The 19840-nt window shown below is 42.7% G+C and overlaps 1 protein-coding gene across 1 annotated transcript; it reads left to right on the forward strand.

Annotated features, from left to right (window-relative positions):
• The first annotated feature begins 324 nt into the window (after positions 1–324).
• Positions 325–13816, forward strand: LOC146981931 (TBC1 domain family member 10A-like). Its single transcript, XM_085787591.1, has 9 exons — positions 325–975; positions 2442–2541; positions 6268–6375; positions 7366–7472; positions 7571–7685; positions 8260–8325; positions 8865–9054; positions 9544–9698; positions 12337–13816. The coding sequence occupies exons 1-9, from the start codon at positions 794–796 to the stop codon at positions 12856–12858; spliced, it is 1545 nt and encodes a 514-aa protein (XP_085643717.1). The 5' UTR covers positions 325–793; the 3' UTR covers positions 12859–13816.
• The last annotated feature ends 6024 nt before the right edge of the window (positions 13817–19840 follow it).

Consider the following 19840-nt stretch of genomic DNA (forward strand, 5'->3'; position numbering starts at 1 on the left):
CTGTAGAAAAGAACACTTCTCAAAGAATGAATGAGACGGAGGATGTATAGTGTATTGGGTAGTAATAATAACATGTCTGCCATACTGTAGCAGCTGGAAAAGACCTGGAAAATTATTTCAAGAAAAGAGTGGGAACTCCGTCTCGTGCACAGAATAGTGTGGTTTGTTGTGTGTGAGTGTGTGTGTGTTCTTTTTGATGAGACAGAGGAGCTGCTTCCTGAGGCAGCCACTAGGGGTAGCCGTGACATTCAGACGCCTAAACCAGCCCAGGACGAGTCGGCAGACAGTCTCTCTCTCTCTCTCTCTCTCCAGCCCAGTGTAGTGAACCATTCCTGGGGATGACAGGACAGCGAGCCGAGCTGCCGTTAACCCGAGGGCGTGATGAACTAGCCGGCTAACCAGCTAACGGAGTTAGTCGGAGGCTCACTATGAAAACTGAGATTACAACATAACATTAGTTTGTCGAAGGTAGGGTCATTATAAAAATACTTTTAGAGTTATAGCTAACTTTACGTTAGCTAATGTTAAATCTGATTAAGCATTCAAGTTAACGGAGCTCGCTAACGCATAACTATTTGATGTGGCCTGACATTTGTCGCCCGGGGTTAGATAACATTTACTGAGAAAAAAAAAAACCGTGTTCGGAAAGTTTAAGTCACGTCGAGAAATCATGGCGTCGATGCAGTTTGAGTCGATAACATATGCAGAGGAGCAGTTTTGACTTACGGCTGTCAATAAGCTCGCTGCTGACGTTAGCTGCCCTGGCTAGCCCGCTAGCTGCTCTCCTGCTAACATGGACAGATCAAGGGACGGCCGTCAGTCGGTGGACACCCGGAGCATCCGGACCATCAGCAGCACACACATGGACGATGAGAGCTCCCTGGGCTCCGACTCAGAGATCAACGGCTTCACCAGCGACAGACGCACAGACAAATACGGATTCATCGGCGGGGCACAGCAGTACTCGGAGGAGTCGTAAGTTTGTCTCAACTTCTTGCACTGATTAATTTCCAATGACTTCACCACCAGTGTACTGGAACGTGGCCAGATTTTTTTTTAAATTCCACTTGAGTCCAGCTGTTGTTGTTATTGTTGTGGTGCAGAGGTGTTGACATTTTACAAGTTGCACCAGTGTTGTTGTGTGGACAGCGTGGCACAGTGTGTTCGTGATGTGCCAACACTGTTTGCCTCACCCAGCATGGCAAAGACGATCGAGTTGGATCAGTAACAAGCCTCTTTCTTCTTCACTCTGCCATGCAAAACATTTCTCTTGTGAATATAATAATATACTACACACACTAGTTGTGTGAGGAGCCGGAAAAAACTGTTCTTCTTGTTAGGTTTTCATTTGAATCGTTTGAATGGATTTATTCATAGCCATTGAGGCGAGTTGCAGTGTTATTTTTTTTCTATGAAGGCCTCTCTTTCTTTCTTTCCTCCCTTTTTCACTGGTGGCCTGAAGCCTACATTGCAGTGCTAAAATAGTGGTAGGAGTGAGAGAAAGTTGTGCCAAGCACTGGCTGTTTGGGAGCTTCCTGTTTTCTGAAGTTTTGGCAGACTTGGAGCCATAGCTCTCTGGTGCCCCGGTTACTAGAGGGCCTCTCTCTTGGCTCACTGTTTTATAGGTATTCACAAACCCAGGAATTAACTTGGAGTATTTGGCAGTGATAGTAACTCATCATTGCTTTAAGATCTTTTGAAAGCTGAAATTGGAGTATAACATATTGTTGCACTGATCCCCAACATATGCCGCCCACAACTTCTCTTTTTTTTTTAAGAGAGGGCTGGCCAAGGTTTAAAAAAAAAAATCTCTCTTTGAAGGCAGTTGAACCCTACAATTACATGCTTGTGCTGATGAGATAATTGCAAAGCTCAGTAAAGCATCAGACCTCATTCATAATGTAGGATAGACTTGCCTACGTTTTCTTTTCCTCTTGGAGAATATATTCCCTTTTTCTTGCCTGTAAACACTCTGCATTTAAATTGCATCATAAGGCAGACAAATCTTGCCTGCAGCACTTTGGCGTGAAACAGGATTTACTATTAAAACTGGCTACATATGAGTTTGTATCTTTTATAGTCCTTTCAAAGGAAGTCTAGTCGTTGTTATCTTTGAGGCATTGCACAGTTTACCAACCTCTTATGAGTAATGGCCACACACACAGATCTGATGGCACACATCATGTTTTGTTTTTTTTACACCCTCCGCACACATAAGAGCCAGCTACGAAAAACTACTTTTATATGTTTACCCAGGTTTGAGGTTTTATTTCCGACCGAACTCAGTGAAAAATATGCACCCTTTTTTCACCTGGCGTGTGATTATTCCCAGAATGAGGAACGGACGGTTAGGTGTTGTTGAGTCATATTTATTGATGTTGGTTTAAAGTGCCATATATTTAAAGTGTCTCTTTCCTGTGTTTTCTCTGTTGTGTCTCCAGAGCTCAGGATGTGCCTCCAGAGGTGCTCAGGCAAAGAGAGGTGAAGTGGCTGGACATGCTCAACCACTGGGACAAATGGATGATCAAGAGGTTTGATAAGGTCAGCTCAAAGTGTTCACTCTGAAACGCAAAACATCAGGTGGCTTGTTTTCATTGGGCAGATCTAGTTTCAAGTTTTACCCACAAGTTTTACCCACAAATATGTCATCCTGAGAATTTTTGTGTCTTTTTTTAACACTAGATCAGACAAGGTAAAGGGCATTGCTTAAGCATTTGATTGCACAAGGATAAGACTCGTGCACACTTTGTTTGCATCTTCACTTGTCAAGCTGGTTCTGTGTGAAACGATCCCTGCGATTCAACACAGAGCTGCAGCTTCACCTCATTTCCATGAGTCAGCAGCAGCAGGGCTGGACACGACACGACACATCCCTAAATCGCCTCATGCACTGTGTGACAAATTCATAGTCTCAGTCAGATTCAGGGCGGGCCTCTGCTGACTTCCTATGACAAAACCATAATGAACGTGTTAGGAGTATTAACTATAGCTTTAAGTCAACTGCAAGTCAGCTCTTGGGAGGAAGCAGAACAGAGACTGGTTTTTCGTTACCCAGGTGGGCCCAAAGGTCGTTCAGTGAAGGTCAAGGTTTCTAATCCTCTGCTGTGCTCCCTTGTTTTGTTTTACATAAACTACGCAGCACTCACCTTGAGGAAGTGTGCCAACTTTATATCAGAGAAGGCAAACAAAGGTTACCAGAAATGGTAACGCAAGTGGTGATGACTTCTATGCGATACACCCTTTTTGTATTTCAGTTGAATCAGTCTGTTGTGTAAACAGAGGCTCCTCGCTGTGAATCAAAGATCTGGGTTGCATCTCTACTTTGCCACATCACAGGAGTTATGCTTAAGACTTTTCAAGATGCATATCTCTGTGCACTAAAGCTGCACACAGTACAGTTTGGCTCTACTAAGGCTGCTGTGCTCCTGTTCTATGCCATGCAAAAAGGGATTTTCCTAAATCAGCATCTCTGTGTATAGTATTTAAATGATGTTAGTGTTTAGGTCTCTTTAGCTGAACACATTTAGCAAACTACTATTTACTTGACAGGGTCTGATGTTAAGGTTTTTTTCTACTTGCCCTACTTGCAAGTACTTCTCAAATCTACTTGCCCCATCTAAATTCTTACTTGCCCTGCCTAAGAGGTTTTTTTTTTCTGGCTGTGTGGTGCATACTTTCGCTCATAACTTATATCTTACTAAAATCCATTTCCTGTTGACTATATACACAGGGTATCCACGGGGTCTTGAAAAGTATTAAATGGTGATAAATCAATTTTGGGAAAATTAAGACCCTTAAAAAGTATTAAAAAGTCTTTTCACGACATTATAAAGTCTTAAATTTTGAAGGTATTTTTTCTGAATTAGCTGTCCAAGAGTTTGAGTCCTAAAAAACATTGTAAAAGTGTGTGAATTTATTCATTTTATTAAAAAAAAAGATGAACCGGTACATAAAAAAGAAAAGAAGATTGTTGTTTTTGTTTTTTGAGAGTGGAGCAATGTTGCTTTTTTTTCATAAACTTTGCCTTTGATTTAACTGTTAAGTTAAAAGTGTCACTGATGTAAATGGTTACAGCTTGAAGTGGCAGTGAAGTATTGAAAAATATTAAGAAGGTCTTGAAAAAGTCTTAAAAAGGTATTAGAATGAACTTCAAGATTCCTGTATATACCCTGGTACAACACTACACAACACTTCTTTCTTCAGAAAGCAGTATTTATTAATGGCAACCATTGCAGACATGTAAAATTAAATGCTGTTTCACATTATTTGACCAATAGCAGTTACACCCTCCGTCTGAACAGGTGAGCCACCTGTTTAATGCCCGATCACAGTTGAAATTTTGAACTGAAGGGCCTTTAATGGCTAAAAACAATAACCTGGACAACATTTTTATAGATAGCTGGCTCCTCCAATCAGATTTTATTCTTTTCATTGCATTCACATGCTGCAGTGGACAGTGGATAATTTAGCTTCAGTATTAATGCAGTATCTAAAAAAATAATAATATTAGGAAAGACCAATTTAAAAAAGCATTTTTAAGATGAAAATGTTGGCCTTCTGAAAAGTATGTCCATCTATATGCTCTCAATACTTGGTTGGGGTCATTTGACTTAAACTACTGGAAATAGCCCAGACTTTTCCATGTTACTCTAGTTTATTGAGATGCCCCTGTAAAACTCAAGGATGTGGGACATTGAAACAACAGTGACAGGCAAACAGCCAGTCATCTAACAGCTGTATAGTTCGGTTGAAGCACCGTCTCCAGGTGTGTTTATTGACAACAGGGTTATAACCTAAAAAGGACACGTTAGCTCGTCGGTATGGTAACGGTAACAGATGACTGTTACTGCGTGCGTCTGCCCCGAGTCTGAAACAGCGGCGGCGTTAATGAAGCAGCGTCAGGCCGCTCGCTGAAATCACAGATTAAATATGACGAGCCGCAAGCGACGTACAGACTGTCTCACCTCGTAGCACACCCGCTGCAGTGACCCAGTTCGATTCCACCTGACAGTCCCTTTGCTCGGTGTCAATCCCTCCTCTCACTCTCACTCTCCCCCCTCCCCCGTCTCTCTCCAGCTCTCCTTTCAAAATAAATGCATAAAAAGCCCGAAAATAAAAAATAATAAAATCTGAGTCGGTGCTTGCCCGACCTAGCCTCGTAAACCAGCCTCTCGCGGAAATGCATTTCATTTCATTTCTCGGGAGAGTCTGGCCTCATTCCCCCTGCAAGCGTTTGGGGTGGGTGGGAGCTGGGCGGGAGTAGTAGCAAAGACGGTTTGATATCTTTGGTAGTAGCGTTGACAGACAACCCCCCATTCAGCCAATCAGCAAGTTGGTGTAGTTACGGGGCGTTGCACCAGTCGGTCCCTGATTGGCCAACGTGCTGTGTCAATCACAGCAGGCGACGCTCATTGGCTCGGCCTTCTGAGGGTTTCAGTCCAAACGCTTAGAATGGGGATGAGGCCAGACTCTCCCTCGGAATGAAATGAAATGCACTTCCGCGAGAGGCTGGTTTACGAGGCTATGCCCGACCGGGCAAGTCTGCACAGGTTCTACTGGCCCGCTGGCAATTTTTAATTGCCCCAGGCAATCGGGCAACCGTTAATGTCGAACCCTGCTTGAGTATCTTTAAAGCCCTTTATAGATCAAATAGCTGTCACATGAGGTGTGTTGTTGCCCGCTGGCAGTCATTTTTGACCGATAGCTTGTGGTGACATTAGACTGAAACAGCAAAGTATACATAACATGACAGCTTTGTCATGCTCTAATAAAAGTGTCTCAGATAACAATGTCAACACCCCAGGAATGCAGATTTATTGCAGATGCCAGATAGATTTTCCGGGATCTTTGGTAAACATTTCTCTCCTGTCTGTTTCACAGCCGACATTTTGACTTGTTACAGTAGGAGGTTCATTCACCTGTCCTCAGATTGTTAACATTAAGTCTTTTTTTAAAACTAGTTTACGATTTGACACACCTGTCTATAAGTCTCCCAGGTATGCAAGTAGCTGCTAGTAACTTTAATCTATTGTGAAATGTCATAATGTCTTCTATGAGAAAGGCCCATAGACGACAGAAACATGGCAGTGAGGCGTTAGTGTTTTAACAGATAGCTACTTTTTGCATAGATTGAAGAAGAGGAACCGATACAAAAGTGTTGGGTCTGTTGCACAGAACAGCCAGCATTAACACATTTGTCAGCTTGTGGCAAGCCTTGGTCACACTTGTGTCATTTGTGTCTGAACGCCCCTTTCCTGTGTGACACAGGTGAGACTGCGGTCCCAGAAAGGAATCCCTCCTGCCCTCCGAGGCCGTGCATGGCTCTATCTGTCCGGGGGGAAGGTGAAGAGAGAGCAGAACCAAGGAAAGTTTCAGGTGAGAGAGCTTCTCCTTTCACTTCCCCATGGCAGCTCTTTTTTTGTGCTTAATTTTCAGGTTCATTTCATTTTTGAATTTTCGTTCGAATTTGTTACTGAAACTGTGGGCGAGCAGCAGGGCCACTTCTGGTTGAGAAGCCTGAGGTCTGGTGCACAGGAGCTGCAGCCATTTCACTTTTACATGGGGAATGGCCTGCTGTTTAGCTAATAACACATTCCTTTTTTGTAAACATTCATCCTCAGTTAACTTTTTTTTTAGGTTAATTCAAAACAGTTATATTTACGGAAGCGTATTGCATTCACTTGAGTAATTTATTTTTTGGTTTGTTTTTCGGGGTAATTATTTCTGTTTTCTGACTTTTTTTTTTTCAGTTTTTTTGGGTAATATCTTTCGGTGTAATTTTTTTCTGACTTAACGAGATTTCAAAATCCCGCGAGAATCTCCCACCTGCAAGTAACGTTTAACCGTTGCAGTCAAGCCTCCACATCACCGATCTATTACATCTTAGATCCATGAGATACATTGTTAAGGATCTTTATTCAAACTCCACTTTGGTTCAGGTTCCACCATTGCTTTATTTTCCAGACTGACGGTTCGAGCCTCGAACACAAGCATCAACAAACTTTTCCTGGGACAAGCTACACACGTCACATCTGAGAGCGTATAACAAACATCCTTCAAAATAGAAGTACTACTCATAACACAATGAGTAAAGGCGCTTTCTTTTACATTGCTTAACATACATCCATGGATATATGCTCCACAAAAATACAGACTTATTTTCACTGTGTTCCAAGTAAATTCAGATTTATATTGAAAGGAAACTACTCGGGAAGGAAGGAAATATTCAAAAAAACAAACCAAAAAATAAATTACTCAGAAAAACAGGATTTTTTTATTGTTAGTCAAGTGAATGCAATAAGCTTCCGTATACTAACCCTATCATACTGTGCAATAATCTCACGTTTCCTGCATGTGTTTGACCAGGAGCTGGACAGCCAACCAGGAGACCCCAAATGGGTGGACGTGATTGAGAAAGACCTCCATCGACAGTTTCCCTTCCACGAGATGTTTGTGTCTCGAGGTGGACACGGGTGAGCAGTGAGACGTGATGTGACTGGCAGGGCTTTGATGATGGTGACGTTGAGCTTGTCTGACTGCTCTGTGGGTCTGTTGTCTTGACTCGTCACAGGCAGCAGGACCTGTTTCGTGTTCTCAAGGCTTACACTCTCTTCAGACCGGAGGAGGGATACTGCCAGGCTCAGGCTCCCATTGCTGCCGTGTTGCTCATGCACATGCCTGCTGAGGTACTGTGTACTCCCCCACCCCCCCACCCCCAACCACCACAAACATTTAAACTGTCTCCTACGGTGTAAAACGTGCTGTCACCATACGCAGCTGCCTGTGGAGTTATTGGTTCGTCTGCGGCACTGTTTAAAAAAAAAGTTCAGAAGGCTTGTTATAACTTTGGTCTTTAAACTAGGAAGCCTGTGTTCTTTCTTTTATCATTTGCTGTTCAGTTTTAATTAGTGACCTTGAACAAGTCTATTTTTAAGCGGAACAGCGCAGAGCCTTCAGATGATGTCATCTGGAGCCGCTCCAGAGAATGAATAATAGATCAACAGCCATGGTGACTTAACAACATTTTATGCGTGTTGTTTTTACTTGATAGTGATAAGCAGTGTATTCAGATAAAACTTCTGGTTTAGGAATACGTCACTGTTGAGAGCCAATGTCATCTTCAAAAACTACATGTAATAACCACTTCCACAACAATGGCTAAATCAGGTTTATTATCACAAGTCAGAATCTCTGCTGATCAGATGTCCTGTAGATAAACAGTAGCTTTCTTGACATCATGTATGTTTTGTTTTTTTACAGGATGCCTTCTGGGGGCTGGTCCAAATTTGTGAGAAGTATCTTCCTGGCTACTACAGTCCTGGCCTGGTGAGACTGAAAACACGCGCAAGCACACAGGTTTTGCAAACGCAGAGAGAGCGTGACTTGGTCTGACGCTGCTGTTACAACAACAACTATAATCCACATTAACTAACTGGGCTTACTCTGTGATTACAGTGCAGGTTTTTTTTTTTTTTTTTGCAGACACAGGGATTCTGTGGTCATATGTTACTGATGAAACCAGTGAGGCATCTTTAGACTTGGACCATAATTTAACCACTGGGTTACTTATTTGCTCAGCAACATCAGTAAACTATCTTCTGCTATTAATTTCAGAAGCAAGATTTACTGATGAAGCGTTTCAGCTTGTTATTAAAACATGGAGCTACAAGAGAAGATGTTACAACATCTGGGTGGTCTTGTTTAGCGGCAAACAGTTAGCGTTTGGAGCAACATGATGCATTTGGACGTGTTTTTTATGAAATGGATGAACATCCACATGCATATCAGGTTTCAGGCCTGACAGTACACAAGTACAATAGCTTTTGTTTCCTCTCGTAATGCTTTCCTACCTGTGTCTCTTTCAGGAAGCTATACAGTTAGATGGAGAGATCCTGTTCGCTCTGCTGCGACGTGTCTCCCCGCTAGCCTTCCGCCATCTGGAGAAACACAAGATTGACCCCATCCTCTACATGACTGAATGGTTTATGTGTGCCTTCTCCAGAACCCTGCCTTGGGCCTCTGTGCTGCGTGTCTGGGACATGTTCCTCTGTGATGGTAAACAGTGGCTTCTAGCATTGCACTTGCTCTGATGTCAGGTGTTGTAGACAGGGGTGCACATAACTTTTTTTAGTGATTACCAGGAGATAGTGTTTGGCACTAGGCTTGTGCCAATCAGCAATCTGATCGTGTATCGGCGATTGAGAGGGCGATCGACAATGTTTTTTTTTTCTTGCCGATGATATAAAACACATATTACACACACACTACAGCTGTGCAGCGCCACATCCACTGAGCATGTGAGCGGAGCAGAGGAATGGACAGGTCTGTGAGCGTGATTGGAAATTTTCACCTGCTCCGCTCTGCTCACATGCTCTGATTATTAGGGCGATCTGAAAATGTCACTTGGTGACACAAATGACGTTGCGCATTCCTCATTTGTGACGCGCATGCATCTGTACCAGTTATGTGCACCCCTGGTTGTAGACAAGCAACAGATTCCTAACAACTCCTAACAAAGTGAAACTCTCCTCCTCCCTCTCTCAGGAGTAAAGATAATCTTCCGCGTCGGCTTGGTGCTACTTAAGTGCATGCTGGGGACCCGGGAGAAACTGAAGGCCTGCCAGGGCCAGTATGAGACCATGGAGCTTCTCAGGGCCATAGAGCCACGATACATGCAGGAGGGCTTCCTCGTCCGAGAGGTAAGAAAAGAGGAGCCACAAAGGAAACAAATCTTCAACTTGTATGAAAAGTAGTTAGCAGTTAGATTAATTGGGAAAGATTCATTTAGATTGCATTATTCTGCTGCAGACTTTCCCTTAAATTACTTGTTAACATACATAAGTTCAGAATGTTTTCCTTTAAAGGGATAGTTCAACATTTTGCAAATTAGCCCTTTGCCATAATCCCTATAGTCATAGCAGTAGGTTTGTTAGCTTTAATTGTCTGTGAGCTATTTTTAGAACGGCGGAGCGGAGTGGCGAGCTGCTCAGAGCTACACTACGGAGGCTAATGGGATTTCTTGGTTTCCCTCATCAAACTCATCAAATACACAATCCAACAACTCCAAAACGCTCTGGTGGACAAGTTGTGACCTGCACATTCACCACGCTATGAGATAATAACGGAACGTTACGAGACAGAGTTGTTTTCGAGGTCAATTCATCCAAAACCGCTGATGCGCGTTGCCATGGGGGCAGTTGCATTTTCCTACAACTCCAACAACTCCGTCTCATAACGTTCCATTATTATCTCATCGCGTGGTGAATGTGCAGGTCACAACTTGTCCACCAGAGCGTTTTGGAGTTGTTGGATTGTGTATTTGATGAGTTTGATGAGGGAAACCAAGAAATCCCATGAGCTCTGAGCAGCTCCACCGTTCTAAAAATAGCTTGCAGCGACAATTAAAGGTAACGAACCTACTTCTATGACTATAGGGATTATGGCAATGGGCCAATTTGCCAAAATGTTAAACTAGCCCTTTAAGTGTGTGTTTACTTCTATAATCATCTATATCTGACTTAACAAGACAACATAGATCATTCAGTTAGTGCTGGTGTTGAGGTTTTTGGTTTTACAGATAAGTTTGTCCTTTTTACACTTGAGTGAAATCTTGGTTCATACTCTGTCCATTCCGAACTTTGCACAGACAGTGTGGTGTATGGCGTGTATTTGCATGCAATCAGCAGTGCATGCAAATAACTACTAAGTACAGCAGTTTGCCGTGATGTGCTGCAGCACTGCACGTGGATAATTGCAATGCACAAAAGGTCATATTAGGCTGGCATAATACTTTAATGATGTAGTGGAGGGTTGTGTCACTCATTGAGGATGTGGAATGGACAGAGAACAATAAGTGTTCCCAGATGTAGGCGAGGGAACAGCACAGAGTCTGTGAATGAAGTTGTCCAGAGCGCTGGCCGGCCACTGTCTGGTTTCTGTGTGTGAGTCTTGTCTGAGTGTCTGTTCGTGTTAACAATCGCCCCTCTTATACACAGGGCTGACTTGACTGTGAGTGACGGTGCATCCACAGCAGCCCTGAGACCCTTTGGCATTTACTGACAAAAGTTCACATTATTAACACAATGCACCAACATGGAAGGAACATATTTTCCAGCCAGGGCTGGTCCTGTTGCTTCACATTTGCCTGACGATCCAACTGTGACCCGGTGACGCGTCTCTTCCTTTTTTAATATTTAAATTTCATTAGGGGTTATACAATATACGAACAGACGAAGGACAGTACAGGACAAAACATTACAATACTAGGACAGTTTACTTAAACAAGACAAACTCAAGGGAGGGGGGGATGCAGTACAAAACAATAAGTAAGAAGAGCTAGGTTAAAGGGATACGCCAACATTTTTTTTTCTTTGTGTCTTGCCTCACTCCCGAGTCCATGACCAGCAGATAGACACCATCCTTTATATTTATTAGACTGTGCGTGCAGTAACAAGGGAGATACGGGCAGAGCTGGCGCACCGCTAATTAGCTTAGCTCAAATGCTGGAAGTGCATAGGTAGTGTTAGCCTGCCTCCTACCCAAGCCGAAATCAGCAGTCAGAAGCTGATTTCATTTTAGCTCTAAACTCTGCAAATATATCACTTTGTCGACATTTCAAACATTTTTAGGCGAGAAAGTAGCCGTTTAGATCAGCACTGTGTCGTTAATTTGTCTAAATACCAGCTGTTTACAATTTTGTTCGGACGAATTCAGCGCTACTCAAGCTAGCCGTTGTGACCAACGCACTTCCGGGTTACTTTCACAAAATAAAACACCCGTTGCCCTTTACATACAGAAAACCATGAGGATAGAATTTGTGCTTTTACTTTGAAATAGGAAGCTAACCTACCCTCGATGTAGCTAGTTTGAACCAAAATAAACCGTCTTTGCTTGAACCCTCCGTTTTGACCGATCTCGTCCCGTTACCAGCATTTGACCGCTCAAGATGCCTTACCGGAGAGTTTTGTCAGCTCTGAGACGAAGATCGGCCCGCCGGTTTCCATTTAGAGTTGCTGAAGAGTTTCTCTGATGACTTTAGGTGGAGGCAGGCTAACACTACCTATGCACTTCCAGTGTTTGAGCCAAGCTAATTAGCGGTGCGCCAGCTCTGCCCGTATCTCCCTTGTTACTGCACGCACAGTCGGAAGGATGGTGTCTATCTGCTTGTCATGGACTGGGGATTGAGACAAGACACACAAAAAAAAAATGTTGGCCTATCCCTTTAAAATTGATAATCCTGAAGCATGCACATTTGGTAAAAGATGTAGAGTTATTCCAAATTCTGTCCCATTCATGCTGGGAAAGTGAGATACCTAACGCATCTCTTTCCTGTTGCAGATCCTGGAGGTGCCAGTGACGGCGCGAGACGTGGAACGAGAGCACCACAGCCAGCTGAAGCGCTGGAGGAAGAACCGCGGGGAGCTGAACTTCAAACCGCCTCCGAGGATGCACGGCGCGCGGCTGGTCATGTTGGCCGAGCCGCCCAGGCGCCAGGACCTGCAGCAGAACCCCACCATCGTCCTGGAGGTGCCTCAGCCCCCCGCGCCGCTGACCAAGGGCAAGGAGGAGAGGAAGAGCAAGAAGAAGAAGAGCGTGAAGAAATCCAAGCCCGTGGAGGAGATCCCTAACCCTTACCCTCTTCCCGTCGACCCGGACCTTCCACCGCCGCCTCCACCCTGCCAGCCGCCCGCCCCGCCTCCAGTCAGGGAAGAGACGGCGCCAGAGGCCATGCCACAGACTGACACAGACCCCCCTCACCAGCAGCCAGCGCCTCCTACAGACCTTCCCCCTGCCAAAGAGTCTCCTCTTCAGCGATCCACACAAAGCCTTAGCAGCACAGATCAGGATACCTACCTGTAGCTCCGCACCAGTCTGTGTGTGTGTGTCTATGTGTGTGTGTTTGTATGTGTGGACAGAGCACCAGCACCCCTCAGCCAACAACCAGCGTCCCTACTCTTCTACCGTTGGACTGTTTTGTATTCATTTATTCATTTTTAGACACCATTTTGCCTATGATATTATTGGTATACACTAAAGCACCTTTTGCTGAGTGTAAAAACTTCTTTGATGCTTGTGCCATTTCTCCACATGAAGCTCATGTTACCTCCTCTAAATGCTTGATGCTTTCACATGACCACGGGTCAGAAGTGTCCTGTTTACCAGGGAGACACGTTACTGAGTCTTTGGGAGCAAAGTCAGACAATTGTGGTGTGAATGGGACACAGAGAACAATGAGGTGCCACAGCTTCTGCAGTTTTTATTCCAATACACCTTCACTCTAATTCAACACTAGTTCACCTGTAATACTGTGCAGCCACGGATATAAACTGCTGATACTAACTCCACGCTTTTCAGCCTTTAAGCCAGTATCTTTCATTAGGGCTTTTGTCCACTAGAGGGCAGCCTTGCAGAGGCTTCAGTCATAAAATCCTGTTATTATTTTGTTAGTAAAGCTGAGAACAGCAGGGAGGATTCAGAGTTTTGGGAGGTATTGTGTCTGAGATTTGTTACATTTTGCATTCCAGTAGGGAAAGTTGTGCATTTTATGTTTTGCATTGTTACATTAACTGAAAATAATCTTCCTGAATCAGTGAAATCGAATCGTGCCACTTTGTGTTCATAAAAGCCTTTTTTCTACAAGCACTATTTATTTACAGAACAGTTTAAACATGATATTTGTTTGTACATGTCCTGCTAGTGCGAAAATGGACACATTTTGTTTTTCAGTCTGTTTAACTGATGTGGTTAAACTCTGTATAAACTATAAAACTCACTGTGCCAGGCACTTCCAGCCACTTTAGAGCAGCAGTAATTCATGTTACTCGGGCAGCAGAGAGGAGAACACTGGACATTCCTCACTATATGACACATTCCTGCCTTGTTAAAAGCTAATCAGTCTGAAAAGCTGTCTCTTGCCAAAATATGTACAGTATTTGTCTGTGTGTTTTATTCCTCAACTGGGACAGTGAGCGATTGCAAATTACCTAATGGTGCTGACCTTCCATTTGGCAAAGCTCAAGCACCCAGCTGGGGGCCAGGCAGATCTTACTGAGTAGTATGTTGGATCATTTTTTAATATATATATTTTTGCTAGAATTTCCAAAGCAAATCAAGACTGTTGTTTTGAGATGATCTTCGACCACTACCTGTGAGCAGGATTATTCCATTAGTACAGTTGAGGGGATCATGAGATTTCAAGATTTTTTGGGATATATTAAAGCATTTCTCTGAAGAGAAGTTACCTTGTTTTTTGGGGGGAAATATGGAGACAAATGACAGTTGTGTTTTTTTTTCTTCAAAACATGTTGGACAATCTTTTATTGTGACCAGTCCAAGTTGTTTTCTAACTTTCATCACGCTGATAAATGACAAAGGGAGTTCTGACAAGCATATGTACACGTGTGGGATGTGTCTGTGTGTATCAATATCAAGGAGAGTCTGTGCTTCGACAAATGCATGTGTAGGTCAGTTATAAAAATAAAAAAAAGAAAGACAAAAAAAGATGGGGTTTCAGATGGCAACACATTGTCCACTCGCCTGTATGCAATACTTTTTTAGTTGCTTGTATTACACACCTCACATTCCGCTGACATTATATCTTAATTTAATGCTGTTTGTGTAGATATGACATGTAAAATAACAATTTGTTTTGTAAAGAAATCTATTTTTCAATGTGTAATGCCATATTTTATTGAGCAGTCACAGAAACTGCAGAGGAGACATCTCCAAATCATTTGCAGCCACAGACATATTTTAGATCAGCATTTGTAACACTAGGAAAAAAAAAACTTGTGTGACCTTTTCCACTTAAAATGTTTTTCTCTCTGAAGACAGGTTGGTATACCATAGTGATAAAAGAAATGTTTGACAAGACGTGGGCAGTAACCATCATGAGTTTAAATTTTACGAATAAAATTTTGTTTAAACCAAACTTAATTCGTTGCTGTAGCATTTCTTTAGAAATGAATTTATAACAAAAATCCACAAATGTATTTTGACACGTCGACATGTTTTCTAATGCAATGTCTTATGATCTCCAGCAGATGGGGCACCAAAGTTATCAGCTTGACATGAAGCAGTGCTGTCCAACGTGGGTGTCATTGAGAGAGGCCAAGGGATTCCCAAGATTTGTTTTTTTCACATTTTAATAGTGTTTTACTGCATAAAAATCAACAATCGCATTCTTGCACAGCTGAAATGGCATCAGACCGAAACTAAATTGGAGAAAATTTCAACCTTCATGATTGTTATCTGCAAACCAGGGCAAGTGGTGTCTTTTTACTGAGAATGAACTCATATTGGAGTGTGTTCAAATCTGTATTATTTTTCATCCACATAATTTGTTTTCTTGGTTTGCAGTCGACATGAGACATACCGTGAAAGACAGCTATGAGGTTCGAAGTTGGGAAATCTGCCTATTTTTTACCTTGGCAGGAGCAAGTCGAAAAGATTTGTACAACTCATGTACTTGTTATCTAAATATATAGATAGGAGGAGCAGGATAGAGCAGCTTAGCACATTAGTCACACATTAATTACATTATATTATTTAACACATATCTCTTCATTATATATATAAAAAAAACACACATTAATGTAATGGACTATTTCTTGACCTTGGTGAACTTCAAGTTTGCTGGAAGCAGGCAGCAGACTGCTGCCACATCTTTAGTGTCGCAGTATATTTGTTGCATCAACCTCCACATAACACATTTCCCAAAAACTATCCCTTTAAAAACTGTTTGGGAACTTTCTTGTTTGGCAAAGCAGCTGTTCCCAAAGACAGATGTAAGAGCTTCTTAAAGGTACATTGTATAGGAATTCCCCCCATCTAGCGGTGCGGTTGCATATCGGAACATATTCTTGATGTTGCATTCATGTGAAATCGGGCAGACGTCAGACAGACAACAGACGCTGCATGTAACAGGATAAACAAGCGTCTATGTACAATGAAGGTTAGCTGTTGTTTACTATCATTAAAGGGACAACGAAGAGTTTCTATTTGGTTATTAAAAAAAGTCTCACGTTAATCGTTAAATATATCGTTTTGCCTCTATCGTTATTTTGTTATTATTAGTGGTGGCGGAAATGCTGGTCGAGCCGACCAGCGTTTCTTTACTTTTGGTTTCGTGGCAAGTCATGAGAATAACGCAGCTGAATCACCGTTTATGGTCGGAACTACGACGGTATGTGATCGTCTTTGAACCTCTGACTTTAATTCTTGATGAATGAAAACATGAGTCTGTCTTGCGCCAGTCAAAGAATTTCACGGTGCGCGCAGAGGCTCATAAATGTAGTGTGAAAACGCTTCGCTTTTCCAAAACTCCTCGTTGTCCCTTTAATAGTAGGACTATTATAACAAAACAAAAAAAATAGATACCAGAGTAATAAATGTAATTCTGTGCTCAAATCACCTCAGATCAGACTCTATGATGCAAAATCTTATCTCATCCATGCTCTGGTGTCTGTCTGTCTCTCTGAGCATCCTGGAAATGGGAGGGAAAAAAAGATAGTGAAGCTGCTGTAGGAGTGGATCTGTTAATGACACAAGTATTTGACCTCTCTCCTTGGAGATTTTCTCTTCAGCTTGAACAACCCCCCCACCCCCTTCCACCACCCAAACAGATCAGCCCTGCTCCCTCTCCTCGTTTAGACTAATGACAGGTTACTATTCTTTTCTTAATTCACAGTTTGACCTGCCAAATGCCTCTTTTTCTCCACCTTGAGGTGTGGGGTATCTGAAGTTTGCCTTGGGCTTTAAACGGTCCATTGTAAATTGCTACCTTGATGACCTGAGTGAGGCTGCTGGCTCATCTCTAATCGTCCAGCAAGGCGTGAGCTGCAGCTGTTGACCTCTGGTCACCAGGGGCTCAGTGTAGTGATTAAAAGAGACGGCATAGCAGGTAATGTGAGAATTGTCACTGTCTTTTAAATAACTATTTGATAGGTCTTATATTGACAGTGTATACTGCCCTACAACGGAGGAAAGGGGTAACTCCTCAGAGTGCAGTTCTGAGTAAAGTAAAGTAAAGTATTGTAGTTGTCCAGTCAACTGTATTGAACTTAGGATTCTGAAAATTGGTTAAATCCTTCCTTTTGCGAGAAGTAGTCTAGCTGTGTAAAAATATTTAACTCAAACTTAACATTTTACCCTTATTTCAGAGTTACCTCTGTCTGTTTGTGCACTGAGGCAAAAAAAGCTGGCCATACAACACAAGAAAGGGGAAACTCCCATTGGTTGGTAGAATGGTAGTAGCCTGTTGTACAGTAGGGCATGTTGAACATTCTATACACAGAGAGAAAAAGGTAACTCTAGTTACTGTGTTCTCTTGTTGTTTCACCGCAGTTTTTGGGAGTTACTGTGAAAACCACCCGAAAATATATCCCAAATAAGATAATGTTGGATCAAGATATTTATCCACATGATGTAGCAGACCTTTAATGTCCCAAAAATGACAAAATCTCATTTTTGACAAAAAATTAGTTACCCCCTTCTTGCGTTGTAGGGCAGAATAGGTGCGTGTAGATATCAATGTCTTCCTTGAAAGGGAGAACCTGTCAATATCTATTAATCATACTTGGCCATTATGTCATTCCACCAGGGCCATTATGGACCATTATGGGGTCTGTTGATGTTTGCCCACATAAGGCACAGCAACAGTTAATGGTCTTGGTCCCTGAGGAATGCATGCACCGTCACGCTTTCCCTCTTTGCATCAGACACCTGGCCCTCTTTCAGTGCCACCGTGCCATTTACATCTCAAAGGAGGACGACCAAGAAGGCTCTCTCTGTGCTCCCTTCCTTACTCCAGAAATGATCTGATTTATCTCTTCATCAACGGAAATATATGCCTTTTAGAGGGCCATCCCGCCTCTCTCATCCCCAGCTAATAGAGATGGGAGAGAGAGCAGTAAAAAGAGAGACTTGTGATCCTGCGTGTGATCCCAGACCCAACGAACCCCTGTCACAGTGCTTGATTCATGTGATGCGGGTGACTTTCTTTCTGCTCCCATGGCTCAATGTGTTAAGGCATGGGTAGAGAGGGAGCAGGGAGAGAGGGGGGGGCATAACGCAAAGCAAAGGCGCCTGTGTTCCTAAAGTATCCGATTCCCACGTTTGATGGAGCATGACAGGTTGGCTCAGGTCAAATTAAAAGGCCGCAGCAACAAATATGAGGGCAGACGTTGTGATGGTCTGTGCAGGTGAACTTTCTGTGGCAGTGGGAATAAAAAGTTATTTATTGCACTGAGGGAAAACATTAGTGCAAGAGGCATTAAGTGGGGGGATCCCTGCGAGAGGGCCAGGGTGGATAATTGAATCATCCTTGTGTTGTTCTTTCTGTGTGGACCTCGTATGTTCATCTGCCAGAGGAAAAGCCCTCACTTTCCCCTCCACCCCTTAGCATTGTAGATGACTGAGTTCTTTTCCACATCCAGACCTTTAAATCAAATGATCTACAGCGTACCTGCCTTTGATTTCTACAGTATTGTATGCACAGTATGTCATGAATACTAATACTCAGCTGTCTGTTCTCTGGCCCTGCAGGTTTTGTCTTAGACGGAAACATGACATCTCTCTTTCCAGACATAGCTTTGTATATTCTCCGTCTCCTGGCTCCTGTGAGCTATTTCTGTCCACCCTAAACAGAGACTACTGTTAAATAATGTTATAAATGCCCGCTAATGTTTTAAATCTGGAGCAGAGCCTGCAGGCTGAAATATTCCCTTGTGTGTTATACAAGGCCCTGCCTATCTTGGAAAATGTAGTTTTGGCACCTCTGTTGTTTCCATTGTATCATTTTGCTTCCATTTGTGGTGCACAGATGTCTACATGTATGGTAAATACTTAGCAGGTAAATTTAACATAGAATAACACTCACAAATTCTCACGGGTGCATTTAGCAAAGTACTTTAAATGTCATCACGGTTCTCAATCCAGCTACTCCCAACGGACAGGCCAACTTACATTAGGGACGGTATCAAAATTATTGCAGTGTGACAAAAATACATGGTTTGTGGCTCTCTATTTTTGAAGCAAGAGCTGCTAAATGAACAGTTACTACCACTGTGACTTGATAAACTAATGGTTCACAGACAAAAGAACGGTTGAATATGCATTATATCGTAGGTTAAAGGGACAACGAGGAGTTTTGGAAAAGCAAAGCGTTTTCACACTACATTTATGAGCCTCCGCGCGCACCGTGAAATTCTTTGACCGGCGCATGACAGACTCATGTTTTCATTCATCAAGAATTAAAGTCATAAACGGCGATTCGGCTTCGTTATTCTCATGACTCGCCGCGAAACCGAAAGTAAAGAAACGCTGGTCGGCTCGACCAGCATTTCCGGCACCACTAATAATAACAAAATATCGATAGAGACAAAACGATATATGTATCGAAAATGGGCCCATTAACAAGTGTGGGTAACGTACATTCATCCACATTAACGTGAGACTTTTTTATAACCAAATAGTAACTCCTCGTTGTCCCTTTAACACTAGATGATATTTCATTTTAGCATAATTCTGTTATAATGTTAAATGTAAGACAAATCTGACGCATGTAAAAAAAAAAAAAAAAGATTTAAGACCCTTTTGAACCCCCTGAAAAATTTGAAACCACTCTCCTTTAGGCACAAAGAAACAAGACCTACCCTTAATCTTCTTTGATGCCCCCCTCCAATCCCCTCCTGTAATTTTCATACAGTCCCTTAGCAGATGTTTAAAAAAAAACCTTAAAATCTAAAACCGCTTACAGGTTTTCGTGGTTGAATTCCCATGAGCCAACGAGGCTGTCTCTGTCAAACGAGATTCAAACCCGCGGGTGAAATGGTGAAAGAGT

The sequence above is a fragment of the Trachurus japonicus genome, chromosome 9, assembly GCF_045865225.1.
Source record: "Trachurus japonicus isolate A0001 chromosome 9, Traja_1.0".
NCBI classification, from domain to species: Eukaryota; Metazoa; Chordata; class Actinopteri; order Carangiformes; family Carangidae; genus Trachurus; species Trachurus japonicus.

Coding starts and splice junctions, on each gene's coding strand:
- LOC146981931 (XM_085787591.1), top strand. CDS start 794: ATGGACAGATCAAGGGACGGCCGTCAGTCGGTGGACACCCGGAGCATC. Junction 2,542..6,267: donor TGATCAAGAGGTTTGATAAG/GTCAGCTCAAAG, acceptor TGTGTGACACAG/GTGAGACTGCGGTCCCAGAA. Junction 7,686..8,259: donor TCATGCACATGCCTGCTGAG/GTACTGTGTACT, acceptor GTTTTTTTACAG/GATGCCTTCTGGGGGCTGGT.